The sequence below is a fragment of the Xiphophorus couchianus genome, chromosome 22 (genome assembly GCF_001444195.1).
Source record: "Xiphophorus couchianus chromosome 22, X_couchianus-1.0, whole genome shotgun sequence".
Taxonomy (NCBI): Eukaryota; Metazoa; Chordata; class Actinopteri; order Cyprinodontiformes; family Poeciliidae; genus Xiphophorus; species Xiphophorus couchianus.
The window spans coordinates 23,487,085-23,506,182 of NC_040249.1; the positions used below are offsets into that span (position 1 = coordinate 23,487,085).

General features: G+C 42.8%; 2 protein-coding genes across 2 annotated transcripts; both read right to left on the reverse strand.

The window, feature by feature from the left end:
* Positions 1-764: 764 nt before the first annotated feature.
* Positions 765-4,840, reverse strand: emx2 (empty spiracles homeobox 2). The gene is made up of 3 exons (XM_028007995.1): positions 4,089-4,840; positions 2,928-3,112; positions 765-1,883 (listed from the first exon to the last, which is right to left on the reverse strand). The coding sequence occupies exons 1-3, from the start codon at positions 4,477-4,479 to the stop codon at positions 1,716-1,718; spliced, it is 744 nt and encodes a 247-aa protein (XP_027863796.1). The 5' UTR covers positions 4,480-4,840; the 3' UTR covers positions 765-1,715.
* A 2,497-nt stretch (positions 4,841-7,337) lies between these two features.
* eif3s10 (eukaryotic translation initiation factor 3, subunit 10 (theta)) lies at positions 7,338-18,909 on the reverse strand. The gene is made up of 22 exons (XM_028006745.1): positions 18,734-18,909; positions 17,311-17,501; positions 17,091-17,227; positions 16,224-16,387; positions 15,868-16,067; positions 15,331-15,539; positions 15,086-15,257; positions 14,351-14,455; positions 14,142-14,240; positions 13,941-14,057; positions 13,671-13,856; positions 12,650-12,997; positions 12,410-12,514; positions 12,212-12,325; positions 11,900-12,022; positions 11,668-11,821; positions 11,387-11,559; positions 10,778-10,851; positions 10,200-10,699; positions 9,218-9,359; positions 8,896-9,137; positions 7,338-8,027 (listed from the first exon to the last, which is right to left on the reverse strand). The coding sequence occupies exons 1-22, from the start codon at positions 18,780-18,782 to the stop codon at positions 7,837-7,839; spliced, it is 3,795 nt and encodes a 1,264-aa protein (XP_027862546.1). The 5' UTR covers positions 18,783-18,909; the 3' UTR covers positions 7,338-7,836.
* Positions 18,910-19,098: the final 189 nt, after the last annotated feature.

The following is a 19,098-nucleotide window of genomic DNA, read 5'->3' on the forward strand; positions in this document are numbered from 1 at the left end:
TTTTAGTTTTTTTCTCTCTAAAGCTGATGGTATTCTCCCTCTCTGTGTCTCTTTCTAGATTTTTATTGCTGTTATAATCTGCTGGTCGTTTATTAAGAACTAAAACACTCGTTTCTATTCACGAAACAATTTAACATAAAACTGTAGTTTTTCTGGAAAGTCAGAAAAAATATAGCAATCCTTGTTGAATTAATTTTTTTCATATTTTTAACGCGGATTTTGTGTTTCTGTTTGACTTTAATGAACATTTTCTTGCTCCAGTTCTGACTGCAGACTTTTTCAGACAAAGATCCCATTTTGCGGCGCATTGCAACCTTCCCTTATCGCGTCGTGAGGGGTAGTCAGATTGTACTAAATTATGTCCAAGCGAGCCTCCCCCCTCCTCTAACCCACTCCTCCTCTTCGGATCCGTGGATTAAGAGATTAAAGTGGACCACTGGGCAACGCATCCCCTTTCCCCCCTCATATTACCCGCATGATAATTGCCCAAACTGATTTGCACTTCCACAAAAGCCTTGCACAGGGGGCCTCTTTGTAGCTGCAGCGCAGCAGACTCTGCAGCCGCCCCCCGAAAAATAAAACCAGCGCAGTGAGTCTGAAGACGCGCTGCAGCATCCCGCGTCCAAAATGGAAAAAAAAAAAAAAAAAAACTCTCACTGCGACAAATTATTGCGCATTTTTTTCCCGATTTCCTCATCAGAAGCCTCATTTACTGCGACTGCGCGGTTTTAATTAAAAGTCATCCAATTGTACTGCGCGCGACATACTGATAAAACTTTATTGACAAAATATTGACAATTACATACTTCTTGGAAGTATACTTTGTGTTAAAATTGTAGCAAACTTAACACAAACACAAAAATATTTACATTCTGTAAAAGGGGGTTTGAACAGAAACAGGAACTTTTAGCATTTCTGTACATGGAATACGTTCAGTGCCTGAAGTTTGTTTGTTTTTTCTCTGTTTTTTTTTTTTTTAGTCCTTCACTGAGTCCTGACAGGAGGATGCAGAGCGACTCGGTTCTGGTTCTGGTAAAGCTTTGGGTTGAAGGAACGTCCTGATATCTTCCCTTTCACTGCTGCGCTATGATTCACCTTTTAGAAACAAAAATAATAAAAAAATGTTTTCTTCTGCTTTAAAAAAAATCAAAACACCGCTACTTCATATGTTTTCACAATCACTTTTACACGAGAATCATCAAGGAAAGACTGCACACTTTGTAGAAAGGAAGAAGCACGACATCTCTCTGTTGGAAAATAGAGTTAAAATGAAAAAGAAATTGAATTTTCTTCTTTTTTTCCCCTCTTTAGTCAAATTAAAAGAACTACGGGGGAAAATATTAAACCATGCATTTCAAGTTTTACAAAAAAAAAAAAAAAAAAAGAGTAGTTTGGTGTTTTGGTTTCTTGGGTGAAAAAAAAAATCTTCTGAAGTGCAAACGTCCAATGAGAATTGGAGAAAAATTGAAAATCAGGTGGAGGTGTGAGGGCTTGTAGTGGCGGAGCGGAGTGGGTTCAGGTAGGCGGACTGAGGCGCAGCTTCCCGGCCCGGTTGGACCGACAGAGCCGCTCCGTGCAGCAGGACCAGCCTCGGCCTCCGTTTCTCCTCCATCTGACCCTCCGACAGTCTCTGCCCCGCATCCTGTATCCTTATCCTCCTTCATTCAGACAATTCTGAGAAAGTCGGTCCCATTTTGGATTTTTCTTTTCTTTTTTTAATCGTCCGAAGTGACATCAATTTCCTCCGGGCTCGCCTGTTTGGTCGCCAGCCTCCAGCGGTTTATGTGATGCGAGCCTTTCTTCTTCTGCTGCGACTCCGAGCCCTCCTCCTCCAACTTCTGCCGCTTGAACTTCGTCCTTCGGTTCTGGAACCACACTTTTACCTGAGGAGTGGCGGGACAAAAGAGGGAGACAGAAAACAAGCCGGATCAGTATCAGGAGATAAACCTGCGATTGGTCCGTGCGTAAAAAGGAGAGCAAAGAGGGGGGAAAATGCGCTTAAATTTCAAGGAAAGATTAAATTACCAAATTATAGCAAAGAGCAAAATAAATATAAATACACCATGCATGATGATACTTCTCACAGTTACATTTTTATTATCGGCAAAAACGTCTATCTGATGTCAACACACTCTTCTAAATGGATTTGTCAATAATCAATACCGACGTCTTAATCGATAAATTATCCGCTACTTTGCTTTGTCACTCCTAAATGGCCGCTGAGGTGCGTTTAATAAACCTTCAGAGGGGCTAATTGAAGGAGGTGACGGTTCATTTCTCCCCTCGGCTTCAGCGGACAAAAGACGGCGGCCTGGTGGGCTCAAACAGCGGCTTAAACATAGCAGCGCCTCGCTCTTTGTGTCCACTATCCCATAAAATGGTTAACTGGTTAATTTGCCCTCCATTTTGAAAGGCAACATTCTCTCATCCGTAGCCCCTCCGCCTCCCCAAAACAAAGTAATCCAAGCCCTTCTGAAATGAGGTTAGGGCCTTTACAATGACCGGCAGGAAGCCCCCACCCACCGCCGCGGTCCTCGGTTGACAAGACGCATTTACGGACCCCGGTCTGCAGAAACAATTTGCGGGCTTGATCGTTGGGAATTATTGTTTTGCAAACGTCAACAGCCATCTTTAGATCCGTGCGTAAATATGGAGTCCTGGTAAATTATAATAATAATAATAATAATAATAATAAAAGCAATAATAATAAAAACGCCATGACGAACGGTGAAAATATATGAACGTCACATGTGATACTCATCAGGAATCAGGTGAGACATGAATAAATAAACGTGACTTTAAGCAGCAGGTTTCTGCGCAATAAAACCCCAAACAAAACGGAATGAAAGCAGAAACAGGCGCGACGTTTTGTCATTCACAAATAATAACAGTAATAATAAAAAATAAAAAAAGTTTTTCTTTCTTACCTGAGTTTCTGTGAGGCTAAGGCTGTGGGCGAGCTGCTTCCTCTCCGCTCCCACCACATAATGGTTCTTCTCGAACGCGTGTTCGAGCCGCAGGAGTTGCGAGGGGGAAAAAGCTGTCCGGATTCTTTTGGGCTTTCTGGCCAGCGCGTTGTGCAAAAGGAAGCTCTCCGGACTCGTTTCGTTGCCTGAAAACGAGCAGAAAACGAGGATCCTGGGTGATTTTTTAAACGACTGAATTCACATGTTGACATGAACAAAAGGCCTGAGTTCATCCATAGAGAAACACTGGAAGTGTTGGGTAATAGTTTATTATTTGGAGATTATGGCGTAAAAGTACAAAATTTAACTGAAATGTGTGTTTAAAACGTTTGTTTGTCCTTATGCAACTCTACAGGAGGATATAATTATGGTCTTATTTATTTGGACAATGAGAAACAAAGTCGGAATTATCTACAGCGAATATATTACATGTGTAAGCCGCCACTATCATGTAAAATGTGTTGAGAGAAAATCAATTAGGCGCATGAGCAGCTGAAAGTGATCAAATAAAAACAAATAAAATAAATATAAAGAAAATAATAATAATAAAATCGCGCTCTGAGTCATCTGACTCAATGCAAAGCGTCGTGAACAAAAATCAAAATTATTTTTAATGATTATTTATTAATTCTTATTTACTCTCTCTCTCTCTCTCTCTCTCTCTCTCTCTCTCTCTCTATATATATATATATATATATATATATATATATATATATATATATATATATAGTTTATTCTTGTAGCATTTATTGTTAACCTTTGAGTAAACACTCCAGGCTACAATATGTTGTTATTTAGCTCTAGTTTCATTAAAACCGAAATAAGCCTTATTTTGGTTTTAATGCATGTTTGCTCTTTAGATAATTGTAAGTAAACAATATTTTTTATTTCACCTATTTCCCAGTATTCCTAATATTTTTACACACCAGTTTATGTGGAAACTCACAAGTTTCACGTGAGCCTCTAACGCGTTTTTTGTGTAACCGATTTTCCAGGATTTCTCATATTTTTTACACGGCAGTTTATGTACAAACTCGAAAGTATTAAGAAAGGTAAGTAAGCCCCAAACGCGGCCGGTCAGCGCGCGTCACGCGTAAAAGCTGAACCGTAAGGAGAACTTACCCTGAAACCTGTGGCCCAGGTACCTATATCTGTGTAATAACCAGGGGTAGAAGGTGGACGGGTCCCGCTGCTGGCTGGCGAAAAGCGGATGCGGACTGTGCGACGAGGAGAGCGGGTGAGCGGCCAGCGCGTGTGGCGGGGCCACCGGGTGCACCGGGACGGCGGAGTTCGGCGGGTGAGAGACCGCCTCTGCAAACACCAAGTCCGGGTTCGAGTAGACGCCCCTGCCGCCCGAGTGAAAACCGTTCAGGAACGGGTTCATCTGGCCGGAGTTTGCATAGCTGAGAGCCGCCGGCCTGATGGGCTCCTCTGAGCGGGACGCCGGTACCGGATTATCCTTCGCCACTAACGATTCTATCGTGAAACACCTCTTGGGTGTGGGTTGAAACATGGTCTAATAGTCCAGATTCCCCAGTTTAGGTCGAAGTTGTCGAAGGCGCCGCTGCTTAAAATTATCCTCCACACCCAAAGAAAAGGGGGGAAAGTTTTCTTCGCTGCGAAATAAGTTGGGAAGCTTGTAGGAAAAAATAAAAAGAGCTCAGCTACTCCCAGACTAATCCATGGATGCGCTGGGGGTTTTTTTCCCCGGCCGGGTTGGTGCAAGCAGATTTGTTAGTTCATGAGCCTAATTAGCGCTGCAGCCCCATAAACAGCTTCCTCTGCAGGCTGTAATGGCATGGTGATTGGTCGCTGCTGCTGCCGCCGCCGCTGCTGCTCGCCTTGAGGTGGAGATGGGAAGACGCTTAAAAAGTGCGTCAACGGGGAAGCAGGGGCGCGGAGAGGCGGACTCGAGCGCGCAACACGGAACGGATTCGTCCAGAGAGGAGGCCCCCCGCACACGCGCGCGCACTCTCGCTCACTCGCGCGCGCGCACACATATCTCCGGGACATTTAACTCATTCATCCGAACCATGGAGAGTTGCAGGTTTGCAGCTTGTTTGCATGGAAGGCTCAGAAATGACTCACTGAAAGTGATTTTAGGAGGGAGAGTGCGCGCGGCGCTCTGACTGCTTGGCCAATAATTATTTTTAATTAACCACAACAGCTCGCGCCAATTAAAGGCCAGCAGCTACATATAACTCCGCTTATTTTACTTATTTCTTTTGGTTTCACACCGGATATTTTAAAAAGAAAACTTGTATTTTTCCTTTCAATTATTTTGGTTTTCAACAGAACAACCAAATAAAAGTCTTGACTGAGTCCGAGCTGCTTTCACGGTTCTCGTTAAGAGTTTGCGTGTGCATATTTACACGCAAATAGGTTTCTGCGTGTCAGCATGAAGACAAAAACACGCTCAGGTGTTTGGAGCAGCCTACCTGTGCGTGGATCAGTTGACATGCGGGGCCACGGCCGCGCATCATGCAGGCCTGCAGGGAAGCGGAGGCAGCTGGGAAGAAATGCAAACATTTTTAAAAAATCATTATTATTATTATTATTATTATTATTATTATTATTATTATTATTATATAGTATCGCATGAATATTGTCATGCTAATATATTACTATAGACAAGAATCTACGAAATGTTCTGTGTATTATTTTGTACATGAAGTTTCGTGGAATAAAAAATTGTAACATTAAAATTAAAAGAGCAAAAGCTTCTCAGCACAGACATTTAAACTTATTCGCTACATTAAAAGCATTATTTACATAGCCTCCCCATATATATATATATATATATTATTATACAACACGCACATCAGAGACGCAAATCACTTAAAATACATATACATAATATATTATATATGCATATTAAGCAAATTGCGTCTCCATTGTACGTGTTGTTGTTCTTGGTCTCTGTTTTTTCTGTTATATATATATATATATATATATATATAACAAAATCATTTGTATAATGTTTTACTATTCTTATTTCGATCAACTTCGTCGTTTTTTGCCTATTTTGACTTCTAATAACATTAAATTGTTCTATATTTTTTTCACCAGGTCATGACCCCGGCCTGTTTGCGTATTATTTCCTCCAAACCTTTGAATGCTGCTGGTTGATTGCTGAACATGGGCAGCAGGAACCGCAGCGCTTCGTCGTGGCACACGTGGTCCGGCGGGTTGCTGATGTTTTCTGCGAGGGTTTACTGACCTCTACTGGTCGCCACGGGGACTGCGGAACCAATTCCAAAACAAAACTGCATCTGGAGCAAGAAGCTGCTGATTTAGTTGCTGTTGTGGCTAAATATTGTAAGAATATTTGAATAAAAGTTTTATCTCGGCCTGTGGTCCGTCTGAGTCTGATCCGAGAAATTATGCGCATCTATTGCTCAATTTAATAACAGAAATGCATTTATCGTTCTAAAAACTATTTCACACTATTTTATGGTCAACTACGACGTGCATTATTAGGTCCATTGCAGATGAGAAAAATGGAGTAAATTTCCACTGATGAACTCAAACAAGGAATTTTCTGAGCTCCAAAAGTAAAAAATTTCAGATTTTGAAATATTTCTGCTGCCTAGACATTGAGGCGTTAGCATGCTATGAGACGGTCATAAAGTCGTCAGTCAGAGGCCTCTTCATATTCAGTGCAAGACTGACTGCTACTGGAAATCCTTCCTTCCCACAGCATTATCATCCACGACTCTGAAAGATATTGGATTCGAGTTACACTGTTTTCCCCTTTGGGATAAAGTATTTTAAAACTAAATTGTCTTATTTTTTAGTTTAAATAAAGGAGTGAATAGAACTTTGAGTTTTAAGCTTTTTCCCAGTTAAAACACTGAACCATAGTTAAAGTACATTATTTGGAAATACTACCTGAAAACATTTCAAACAAATATATTTTTGAAAATATATGCCAAGGAAAACAAATATATATATTCTTAGTTCATTTAAAATATACATTTTAACAACTGCAAAGTGTATTTTAAGATTATTCTTATAACAATTTTAATATTTAATTGTGAAGTATATTTTTGAAAAATATATTAATAAACATTAGCATTTTAAAAAATGTTGGATACATTCTTATGTCCAACTGATTACATATTTGAAACATATTTCAGAAAAATTCAACTTATTCAAAATATTAAATTTTCACAGAATTTTAAGTACATAAGTTATACTTTTTGTCTGTTGTGCTAAAGTTGACATTTTTTTCATGTTTTTCCAAATCTGAGTTGGAATCAAAACAAAAGAAAGAAATTTTTTATAAGTTAATTAAAACTAATACAAAAACTCCTATTTTGCAAAACAAAATCTAAGTTTGTTTTTCTCCCATTAGACAATGCGAAAGAGGCGGTGAGCAAACATTTTTATTACGTAAAGTCGTTCTGTCAACATGCATCCAGCGGCTGCAGCAGGACAGAAGCACACACCGGCTATCAAGAAACCACCTGAATTTTCTGAAGCATGCAAATCAAGATGTGAAACCCACCGGCAAATTAAACCAGGAGAACTGCTGCTACTACAGGAGATGCTAATCTGAGTCAGATTATCGATGCAGTCTATGATTAAGAGGCAGTTGGTGATACATAGTTTGCACTGAACGTCAGACCATTTTTAGATTATTGTTAAAGAGGCCACACAAGCTCATTGGGTTACTGATATTAGAGTTGAGGAGGAACCAGACAAAAAAAAAAATCACAAAAAGATAAAATAAATCCCCATGAAGCTAAAGTCTACAAATATTTCATCCAGTATTAAAAGCTAGAAGCTGTGACCCACTGGCTGAGTATTTTTCTCTTATTATTATAGTAATTCTTGTCATGTTCGTCCCAGGAGGCGGAGCAGCCGCTCAGCGCCGGACGGTGGTCCAACCGTCGTCGTCCGTCTCGTTCTTGGTGCGACGAGCGTTTTCCTTGTCGGTACGCCAAGCCTTTTCCCCTTCAGCGTCGCACTCTTGCTCCCTCTCTCTCTCCCGCTCTCTGGGGCGTTCCCTCTCACGCTCCTCCCGTTTGTTGTCGCCGCCGCGGCGCCAGGAGCTTCCTGAGGTCGCCGCAGAAACAAGAGTTTAAGTTAAAATAAGTTGTTTTTTTAAATTAAAGGAACACATGATACATAAAAAAACATTTTTAAAACAGGAAGTTTGCGTTAAGAAGCTCCTGATAGCTGTATTTATATTTGTAAACAGTGACCTCTACTGGCTGAATGTCATACTTTGTCTCTATGAATCAGACTAAGCAGAAGTTTAATTTTCTTCAGCAATTCAAGACAAAAAGTTTATAGATTAGTTACATATAAAAATATGCAGTTGAAGGGTTTATTTCTTTTTTTTTTTTTCCATTTTTTTCTCCGAAGAGTTTTTGCGGCGCTAGTGGCTCGTATTTTTTCTACAGTAGGCAGACAGGAAGGAGGGTGAGGAGAGGGGGGAAGACATGCGGTAAAGGTCGTCGGGACCGGGAGTCGAACCCGCGACGTCCGCGTCGAGGACTAAGGCCTCCAAACGTGGGGCGTGCTAACCCCCTGCGCCACCACAGCACGCCCCTGAAGGGTTTATTTCTGCATTTAGGAGATGCACCGATCTGATATTTGTATCGTTCTTGATATTGTAAAAAAAATTCTAGATTGGCATCCATGATAATGTTTCTGATCCATAAGGGCAGATCTACTCAGTCTGATTCTATGCGTTGTGCTCTGACTGACATCTTGCTTTATTTATTTACTTTACATTGTACCAACCCTCAGGAAGTGAAAACTGTGGATGGATGCATCCCTACTTAAAAGTTACAAACTTGTCAAAAAAACTAAAATAGTTTCTGAAACAGAAAAGTGTGAAGTTTTTAATACTTCTGGGTTGCAGATGTTTTTCTTAAGGCAAACTGTGACGAAGCTGATGGGTCCGAGCCTTCCTCACCTTCATCAGTATCTCTAGGTGGAGGTCTGTGTTCGCGATCGTCTCGTCTGTCTCTGTCTCGCCGGTCGCTACGGCAGTCGTCCCGGTCGCTACGGCGATCATCCCGGTCACTACGGCGGTCATCCCGGTCGCTACGGCGGTCATCCCGGTCGCTACGGCGTTCGTCCTTGTCGGTCTCTTCTCTGCGGGAATCCCTCCAGCTTCCTTCCTCGTTGCCTCCTCTCCTCCAGGGATTCTCTTCTCTGAAAACGGTTTCAGATTAGGTTAATAAAATATGAAGCAACAGGAAATCTGTGACGTTTGAGCGTTTTTTCATCCCCACCTCTGTGGACGACGGTCTCTGAAGCGGTCGCTGGATCGCTCGTCTCCATCGTCTCCATCGTCTTCTTCTCCGTCGTCATTGGCGCCGCCGCGGGGCGGCCCCCAGCTCTCCTCTCGGGCTTTTTCCCGCTCACGCCAGCCACCTGAAACAAATATTCACTCATCAGTAACGTTTCAACTCAGATCTCACTTTCTGACCTCTAATGGACAGTTTTTCTTTTTATGAGCCAAACTTTTCATTTAAGTTTCTGCAGGTGTTGCCACCTAAAGTTTAAAGCTTTTAAAGACTTTTATGACCATTATTAATGAAATTTAAGACCTGTATCATGAGAGAAAATAACTTTGTTAGCACAGAATGCACGTATCACCCAACGGGTTACAAAGAGGAGTGAGACGAAGACGAACGTCGCCCAGCCAACTGGCAATAAATGTACACTTTCCTACAATAGGTGCCAAAAAGTGAGCTAGCTAGCAAGGTTGTATTAGTAGCCAGTTAGCGGTAGCCTCAACCACCTTGGGCCACAGAACGAATGAAGATGCCTGTGTTTGACTGAAATATTTGCCTGACAGAAAAGATTTGAGACCTGTTTTTACTGTGTTTAAGGCCAACGTAAGATTTTAAATAAATCTAAGACATTCATATTAGATACATGAATTTTAGGCTTTTTAACTGTCCTGCGGTCTTATAAGACAGGGTCAATTAGACCTTGCAACCGTTTTATCCGATGCACTTTTCTCGTATGCTCTTTTATGAGTTTTTGTTTCTTTGTGGTTTTGTTAACCGACGGTCTGATGGGACACCATCCCCCAGAACTCCACTATCCGATGGATGGTGCTGCAGAACCCCCCATCTGCAGCGCTCCTCCTGAGCGTCATGCTAAGACTCCAGGACGGTTAAGGATTCAGACAGCTTGAACACGATTAAATTAAATTCTCCCTGAAACGTTTCAGTTCTCTGAAGGATGATTTTGTTAGAACTGTACCGGGTCTGCCGAGGGGTTTCCATGGCTTGGCGTCCTCACCGCGGCGCGGACCATCATCCATGTCTCTTCTGGGGCCCCAGTCGTCGTCAGCCCCACGTCTGGAACCCCTGGAGTCATCAAGCCCCCTGCGAGGACCCCTGTCATCATCAAAGCCACGTCTGGGTCCACGGTCGTCGTCGAAGCCGCGTCTGGGTCCACGGTCGTCGTCGAAACCGCGTCTGGGACCACGGTCGTCGTCGAATCCTCGTCTGGGTCCGCGGTCGTCGTCCCCGCCCCTCCTGGGACCTCTGTCGTCGTCGAAGCCTCGGCGCGGCCCACGGTCGTCATCCATCTCCCTGCGAGGTGGGCGCTCATCGTCTCCTCCGCGACGCGGACCTCGGTCGTCGTCAAAGCCTCGGCGAGGCCCGCGGTCGTCACCGTCACGGCGAGGACCGTCCCCACGCCTGAAGGGGCCGTCCCGCTCCTCTCGGTTGTCTTCTCGGCCCTCCTGTCTCCAGTCCCTGCAGAGGAAACGCTTCCCGTTTAAAACCGACACTGAAAACGGAGGCTGGAATGTGTCCAGATGTGAAGCTACACACTTGTCAGGAACCGGGCGGCGCCATTCCGAGTCGCCGTCAGTTTTCCTTCTCCACCCTCCCTCGTCCTTCTCCTCCTGTGACACGACAAGATGTTAGTCCAGAATCCCCGTCCCCAGAAGCAACATCAACCAGTTATTCTACCCATTTTACCAGTTTTTACTGTAAAGCAGTAAAAACTGTTTTTTGGCTTTTACCATTAAAAACTGGTTCTTACTGGTTTTTACTGAGTTTTATAATAAATCTGTCAAGTTATAATAAAAACAAATCAGTCAAATGCCAATATGTGATTCTATGGTTACATGTTGAGAAAATCTGCCGTTTTTTATAACACACTGCTGGATAGTTGAATTTCAGAAATGAGGAAGTTCGTAGGTAATGAAGGAAGGAAGTCTGGTCAGAAAAAAAGCTAAGAAAGAAAAGGATGGATAAAGACAGAAGGAAGAATCAATGTAAGAAGAGACTAAGACTGAAGGAAGGAAGAATAGAGTCAAACTTGTATCTGCAGGCAGAACATTCCTCAGATTCAGCTTTATGTTCTGGTTTTGTCTGACCTTTCCGGTTCTGTCGGACCTCTCAGTACTCTGAAACTTCCGGTTCTGTCATTCCTACCTTGGGTTTCTTCTCCTGTGGGCTGACGGTCTTCTGCCGGATGCGCTCCTCTATCTCCTGCTGTCGCGCGCGCTGTTTGCGCTCCTGCTCCTCCAGTTTGCGCAGACGCTCCTGGTACTCCCGCTCCTCCTCCTCACGGCGCTCCTGCTCCAGGCGCTCTCGCTCCTCACGCTCTGTTTGGAAAAAAAAAAGGATGTCATCACTTTGCACCAACAGGTAAACAATTAATTTTAAGTTTTATTCGTCTGCGGTAAACTAAACTCTGATCATTTGACTTGAACCTTTCTTGAGCTGCTCCTCGTGGATCCGCTGAGCCTCCTCCTCCTTCTGGCGGTAGAACGTGTTACGTCGGTCCTCTTTGCGCTGCCTCTTCCTTTCTTCCATGCGCGTTTTCCTCTCCTCCACCAAACGCTCCTCAAACGTTTTAAGTTTTTCCTTTAAAGACCAAATAAAGACACTGAATGTCTGCTGTAAACTCATCAGGTTCTGCTTCACCCTTCAGCTGCTGCAAACCTCGTAGATGAAGCTGCGGGCCGCCGTGATCTTGGCCAGAAAGCCTTCCTTGTCCTCCATCATCCTGGACATCCGCTTCTTATGCTCCAGAGCTTTTTCCCGCTCGATCTTCAGGTTGTTGATCTAAAACAGGAAACATGCTGTTAAACTCTGAGTAGTACGGCAGAGGATTAGTGTCACTGAAAAATACATTTTTGGATTTAATCTGAGAATTTAGACTTTAACTTTATGAGAGCAAAAGTTAAAATATTTAGAGAAAAAAAGTCCACAGGACGCTCTGCTTGAAATCAGAGTCAAAGTCTCCTCACACACCCTGTCCTCCTCTTGGAGCTCCCACAGCTCCATGTCTTTGACTCGCTGTTCCTCATACGCCTTCTTGATCAGAGGAATCTCCTCGAGGCGTTTTGCCCTCTCAAAGTAATCAATCTGTAGAAAAACAACCATCAGAATTTAACTTCCATCTAGTTTTCTTATATCTTAACAGATTTCTGCTGCAGATTAGAGACCAACCTTCTTCTCTTGATTCTTCAGACGCTCCTGAAGTTCCTTCTTCTCCTTCTCCAGCTGCTCCACCTGTTTGGCCATGATGAAGTCAGGATCCAGCTCCTCCAGGTCCTGTTTCAGAGTAAAAATAAAAAATCTTTTGAGTGTGTATGAATTAGATGACGATTATCTCAATAATTGATTCATTATGATAAATCAGATTAATCGTTTCAGCCCTTTAAATTAGTGTTTGTCATTAAACTTCACCTCAATGTCAATATCCTTGAAAGCTTTGGCTCCCAGCTCTGTTTTCTTGATCTGCTCCAGTCGCTCGCGGACCGTCTTCTTCTTGATTTGTTCGTGTTCTTGCATGATGCGCTCCTTCTCCCGCTCCTTGGCCTCCTGCCGCAGACGCTCCTCCTCGGCTTTGCGGACCTTCTGCATCTCGGCTTCTCGTTGCTCCAGCTCCTCCTTCTCCCGCTGGATGTTCAGGCTCTCCAGGCGCTCCTTGCGCTCCTCGATGGTCTGCCTGCGGGCCAGGATGCGCTGGTGGTCCTTGCGAGCGCTTTTCAGATATGCAGCGATGGCCTGCTGGTTATGTTCATCGCGCTCTTGCTGGAAAGGAATAAAAAACAGTTTTGTTCAGACAAAAATCCACCTCAGCTACTGTAGTAAGAAGCGATCGCTTGATAAAAAACATGGTTTTGAACAAATTCTGGTTTAATTTCCATCAAAACAAAGAAACAGACTATAGAGCAGGGCATTCTGGGTAAATGCAATCAAAACAAATGTGCTAGAAAAACTGACATGTGAAAAATGTCACGTTCTAAGTAAAATAATCTGCCAATGGAACTAGAACTTTTTCATCAATATAAAAACAAATACTCAAAACAAGCTCCTGTATCTAACTAAAAAGCTACTTTTAAGTTAGTTTGTCTTTTTCCAAGTGTACTAAGACATTTGCACTAGAAACCAGACCAAAATTACTTGGTAAGATTTTGTGTTTTTGCAGTGAACTCCAACTCTTCCTGCATTTGACTCATTACGTTAATATGAGTTTCATGTTTCCATCATTTCCTTTCTCATAACAAATGTTTTCTATGTTTGTTAGAAACTCATTTGTATCTCTGTGTTTTTACATTTTTAGTAAAAAAAATAAAAAATCCAAATTGTTGCAGAAATGTTGCGTTGAACATAAAAACAGACGATGACGGATTATGAACATGGACTGGCCATGAGAGCAAAGGCCACAGTAAGCGTGGAGCGTTGAACAAGCGAGGAAGCTCACCAGGTTAGAGGCAGGTTTGATGACCTGGATGGCTTTAGCCAGGGAAGCAGACATGGCGGTCAGCTGGTTCCTGATCTGCTCCGACGGCATGTTCTGCAGGAACGGACCGACCGGAGAATCCTCTTTGGTCGAGTAGTTCAGGTCGGAGCCGAAGCTCAGCGTTCGAGACGTGTGGTCGATCCGGACCTACAGGAAGCATCAGGAAGTCCAGACACGTTGTGTAAAAAACCTCCAGAGCAACTGGACTCTGTCGTCCAATCAGATGCTTACCTGGAGATCGCAGTGGCGAGCAGCGTCCACGATTGAGCGCTCCAGCTGGAAGGCGTCCACGAAGGGAACCAGGGAGGCCAGACGGCTGAACTCGATGCTCTGGTAGATCTGAGCCACCTTAAAATTGAAAAAAAAAAAAAAAGACAAATTAAACCTTTATCATGTTTTAGTAAAGTTACGGTTAGCAGGAAGAGGATTTACCTGCTGCAGGAGTCTAAGGATGGTGTTGCTCTGCAGGTGAGGGACATACTGCTGCAGGTCTGCCTCCTTCTCAGCCTGATCTCTCACCCAATTCAACACCTGAGACCAAAGTCACAAAACAGGACAAAAAATTATCCAGATGAGATATTTTAAACACACATAAATTAACTTTAACAATATTAATTGTCACATGGTGAGGAGTTGTCTACCTTCGTCACTCTCCCACTCAGCTTGAGCGGATGAAAGTCGACCTCCAGCCAGTTGTAGAGCTCCTTGACTTCAGGGACGATGTACTGCAGCAGGTTAAATCTCACCTACAGCAGAAACATTCAAGCATTTATGAGAATAAACTCAAACATTTAACTGTAGACAAGAGAAAAAAACTGTTTAAAAAGGTTAAAATCTGAATCAAGCTTCAGAAAACCAAATTTAAGACTTTAAGAGGTTTTTAATCCCACTTTGAATTAGCATCTAGCCTTGTATGGGTTGGCAGCAGAAGTGACTCAAACATCATCCAGCCAACTAGCCAATAACTTTGCAATTAGCCATGATAGATTGGTTTTCAGGGAGTTAGCTAGCTAGCAAGGGTAGCTGATTAGCCGAAGCCTCAAGTCACAGAACTAAATGAAGACGTAGATGTAGACACATAGTGCCATTTGATAGCACAACAAAGTAACTATGTTACATTCAGTCGTTATAGAAATGTTATAAATATATATATACATCAAATATGATACAAAATGTTTTTTTACTTTGTAACGCCTTGAAATTGGGCAACACTGCAGGTCTGTTTTTATAACACAAGTCCATCCTACAAAACAAACTATGATCTTGAAATTCTGTTTCTGTGACTCTAGATTCTGGAGGGCCACAGAATCAGTTATGGCGAGCCTGATTTGGCCCGCGAGCCTCCAGTTTGACACATGCGCTAAGCTACAGCGTACCATATCGTTGATGAGGCTCTGGCGGGTCGGTGGGGACTGGAGGCCCAGCAGGGTGGCCAGTCGGCGGTGCTTCTCCACGATGATGCCGTCCATGTCCAGAAGCCGAGCGATGTCGGTGCGTTCAGGGGTAATGGGAATAGACAGAGTGGCCAGGAGGACTCTGGTGGACATCCTGGAGATCAAAATAAACCGTTTCACCACATGTTCTCACTTCACCACACCGCTCTTTGAAACAACAGCAATACCTCTGCATCTCGTCCTGGGTCAGATTCTTGCGCATCTCCCTCGACAGATGGTAGAGGCGGTGGAGAGTGCAGGCGTGGAAGAGAGCGTTCCCAGACTTCCAGAAGACCGTGGAAACCTTGTTGTAGTAGTTGGCCATGAGCTGTGGCTTGGGAGGCTTCTTGGAGAGGGCGAAGAGGCCGTGGATGTCCTCGACGGCCTTAAACGCTTCCTAAAGGACAAAACCGAGGAGAAAGGGTATCAGTGGAGTGTTCTGGTTGTGAAGCTGGATTTAAACATGTTGTCCAGCTCAAACATCAGAGATTGTAATCTCTGATTGTAATTCTGATGTTTTCAATGATAGCTTATTTTTGTTGTCCAAATTCACAATAGGGCTGCAACTGGGCATGGCAAATTAAAAAAAGGCTACATTTTCATTTGCATCCAACAAATAACTTGATTAAAACTTTTACCAAAGTCCCAGCACTAATATTAAATTAAATAGATCGGATCCAGCTCAGAACAAACAGCGGATTGTTGTTGGAGAGGTTCTGACCGACCTGCCAGAGCTCCATGCTGATGGCGCTGTCCAGCTGCACCAGCCGCGTCTCCAGGTGCATGGACTGGCTCTCGGGGTTGTTCAGGTTGATGGCGGTGCTCTGGTTGTGGTGCCGCTGGATCTGACCCAGATGCATGCGCAGGTTGTCGCACAGCTTGCGAAACTCTGCTTTTCGGGTGTACTGCAGGCAGAACTTGAAAGCTGCAGGAGAAAAAGAAACAAGAATCGGTTTTCTGGGAGTTTTTTTCTTGTCGAAATCTTCAAATCAAATAACTAGAAGTAGCAGAAACTTTTAAGCACTTTTGTAGCCATTCATCCCTAAAGATGAAGTAAAGTCATTACTATAGAGCTAGCTACCTTGCTGGGCGATGTCGTGATACAGACGCTCCACCTTGGAGTTGTTTCTCAGCAGGTCCAGGCACTGGCGGTACGACTCCCACAGGAACTTCACCCACGGCGTGAGCAGCAGGCGGTCGGTACGATCCTGGGTGTCCTCCCCGCTCACAGCGCTCAGCAGCACGCTGCAACGGCACAAAGGACGTTAGATATCAGAAAGGTTCTTTAATTGCAGCGTTTCCTTTAGGGGGCCAAAGATTAATCAGCCCCAATTTCTCTAATTTTGGATGATCGGTTCATAGTTACATGTGAAACTGATATTTTCTACCAATACATTGATGTTGTCTTTTCTAAGAGAAGGCTACGTTCTACCGTTGCCAACTTTGCTAATGTTTTACAATATTTAGTACAGAAACTAATTGGCATAAGCTAAAATCAGTCAGGCTTTTTAAATATTGGAGATCAGCCAGAAAACTGCACTCGATACACTCTTAATTTCTTTTAACAACTGTAATGACAGCTACTCCTGATGATACCTTCAGGTCTGCTAGCTACTGCGATTAAGACTTTTAACCCTCCAGAGGTCTTCAGAGACTGGGTCATTTGGATCCCATGACTCTTTGTCAACTTTGGGGTTGGTTCTATTGAAAATTTGTGCTGAGCTTACACAAGTGGTGTGACTTGGTGCACAGACCGTTGCACTCAGTTCAACGAGTCAAATAGACAATCGGCCACATAGGGACAGAAATCACTCACAACGTGATCTGCTGTTACCAGAAAGGCTGACAAAATGAACAGCATCAACTGAGAACACCAACAAATACTACAAGTCATCTTTAGGTAAATGCTGGATTAGATGGTTTATCTTCTGGTTAACCATAAGTTCACCTTTCTGGAGTCTGGATGTTGTCCAGGTCCTCGATGTCCAGAACCATCTGCTGTGACTCCTCCTTGGCTGTCTCCGTCTTTTCCTCTGCCAGCTTCAGGTAAGCCCTGACCACATCCTCCAAAGATTTGATGTTCACCTGAGAGGAAAGACAAAGGCTTTTATTTACCACGATGTGAACAGACATCCCAGATGTAGCCGCTGTTATTGTTTCCTCCCAACCTGCTGGCAGATGTTCTTGTACTGGTAGAGACCCTCTTTGGCCAGGTGGCTCTTGCGCAGATCCACACACAGCTCCAGGTACTTGAGCATAATGGGCTCGTGGATCTTCTGCCATGTTCGATGTTTTTTACTCTTGATAACATCGTACAAAACATCCAAGGCTGGCTGCTTCTTGCCGACCTCAAGAAATTCTGTTTAAAAACAAGTCATAGAAATTCCTTAATAAACAAATAAATCTTTATTTAATCAGAACAGTGAATATAGTTCTTATTTATACTGCTGTATAGGTAATTATGGCAGAAAACACCTATTTTAAACAGGCTTCTGTAGAACACCAGTTATATTATGTTTCTAACCAATTGTTATGAAAATGGTGTGTAAACTTTTAAAATGCAAATTAGCTGTGTTTGGAGTAAATCAACTATGGTATGCAAAGCGTAACTTTGTAAAATAGTAATAAACAGGAAGTAGAAGTTGCAAACTAGCAATTTTTTCTGCTTCTGGTAAGGCACAGACCCACCACTGGATGGGAGCGTTCGCTATGTCAGAACTTATTCTGCAAATGTGTTTCCATCTCTTCAGCCTTTTAAATAAAGAAAAAACAACTAAAAACTAACTCAAGCGATGCAAAATGGAGGAAGATGTTTAGAATTTTGCCGTTTCTGCCAACCTTTTTGAAAGAGATTCACTATTAAGTGTGATGTTTTTCACCAAATTGTTATCTTTTCCAAGCTATTTAAAATTTAAATACCTTTATTGATAGTCTAATGGCAAAAACAGGAGAAAATGGTTTCTATTTAAAAATGTAACAAGTCAGGATTTATTACTATGATCATTTGTAAAAATGAAATTGAACAATAAAAGACATTTGCTATTAACTTTAGTAAATATTTATGTAATTGTGGCGCTCGGTTTGGTACAAGTTTTCAATTTTGATTACATTTTTCCACAAAGTTTTACATCCTCGATCTACAGGCAACCGAAACATCTAATTTGCCTAGTAACAATCCTATCCAATGTCATTAGCGGAGTTCAATCTGCAAAAAAACACATAACTGATCAAATTAACGTTATCCACAAAAATTTAGAAAAACGCCGAAAACCGTTAAACACAGCTGTTTCTACCGACTGTAGCAACTAGGCCCAAAGAACAACCATATAAACGCTAACAACGTTAGTTTATTTTATATAAAAATGGACACGTGCAACAAAGTGTTGTCAACAACGTCTTTTTGTTTGTCAAATAATGTTAACACTGACACAGTACGACGTTATCATTTACTAACCACTGTAACATGTACAAATGTGGCCTAGATGTCACTACAACTAGCTTAGCGCGCCATTCCGACTAGCATTAGCAGTTAGCATCTCTGAGGTGACGCGGCTGGAGTCAGCATTAAATCCAGGAGCAGCTCAAACTCACCGTTCGCTCGCTTGAGAGCGTTTTCTGGCCGCTGGAAATACGCCGGCATCTTGGTGATGTGCTAGTGCAACTCAAAAGTGACTGACTTGGTTAAAACCGCAGTAATTTCACCAGTCCATCCAGGCCACACACTTACTCAGGACGACGGCGCTGGCTGAAAGGATGTACCGCGTGAGCGACCGGAGAAAGGTTGCCAGGTGCGAAGCACACTCCCCTTTAGGAAAAGTCACAGAGTGAAAAACGTGTAATGAGCTTTTTGTTTTACCAATTGTGTTGGTTGAAATTATTTTTTTATCACTTATACTAAATATTTAATATGAGTATGAACACATTACTCGATTATTAGTCTTTGAAAAGAGTAACAT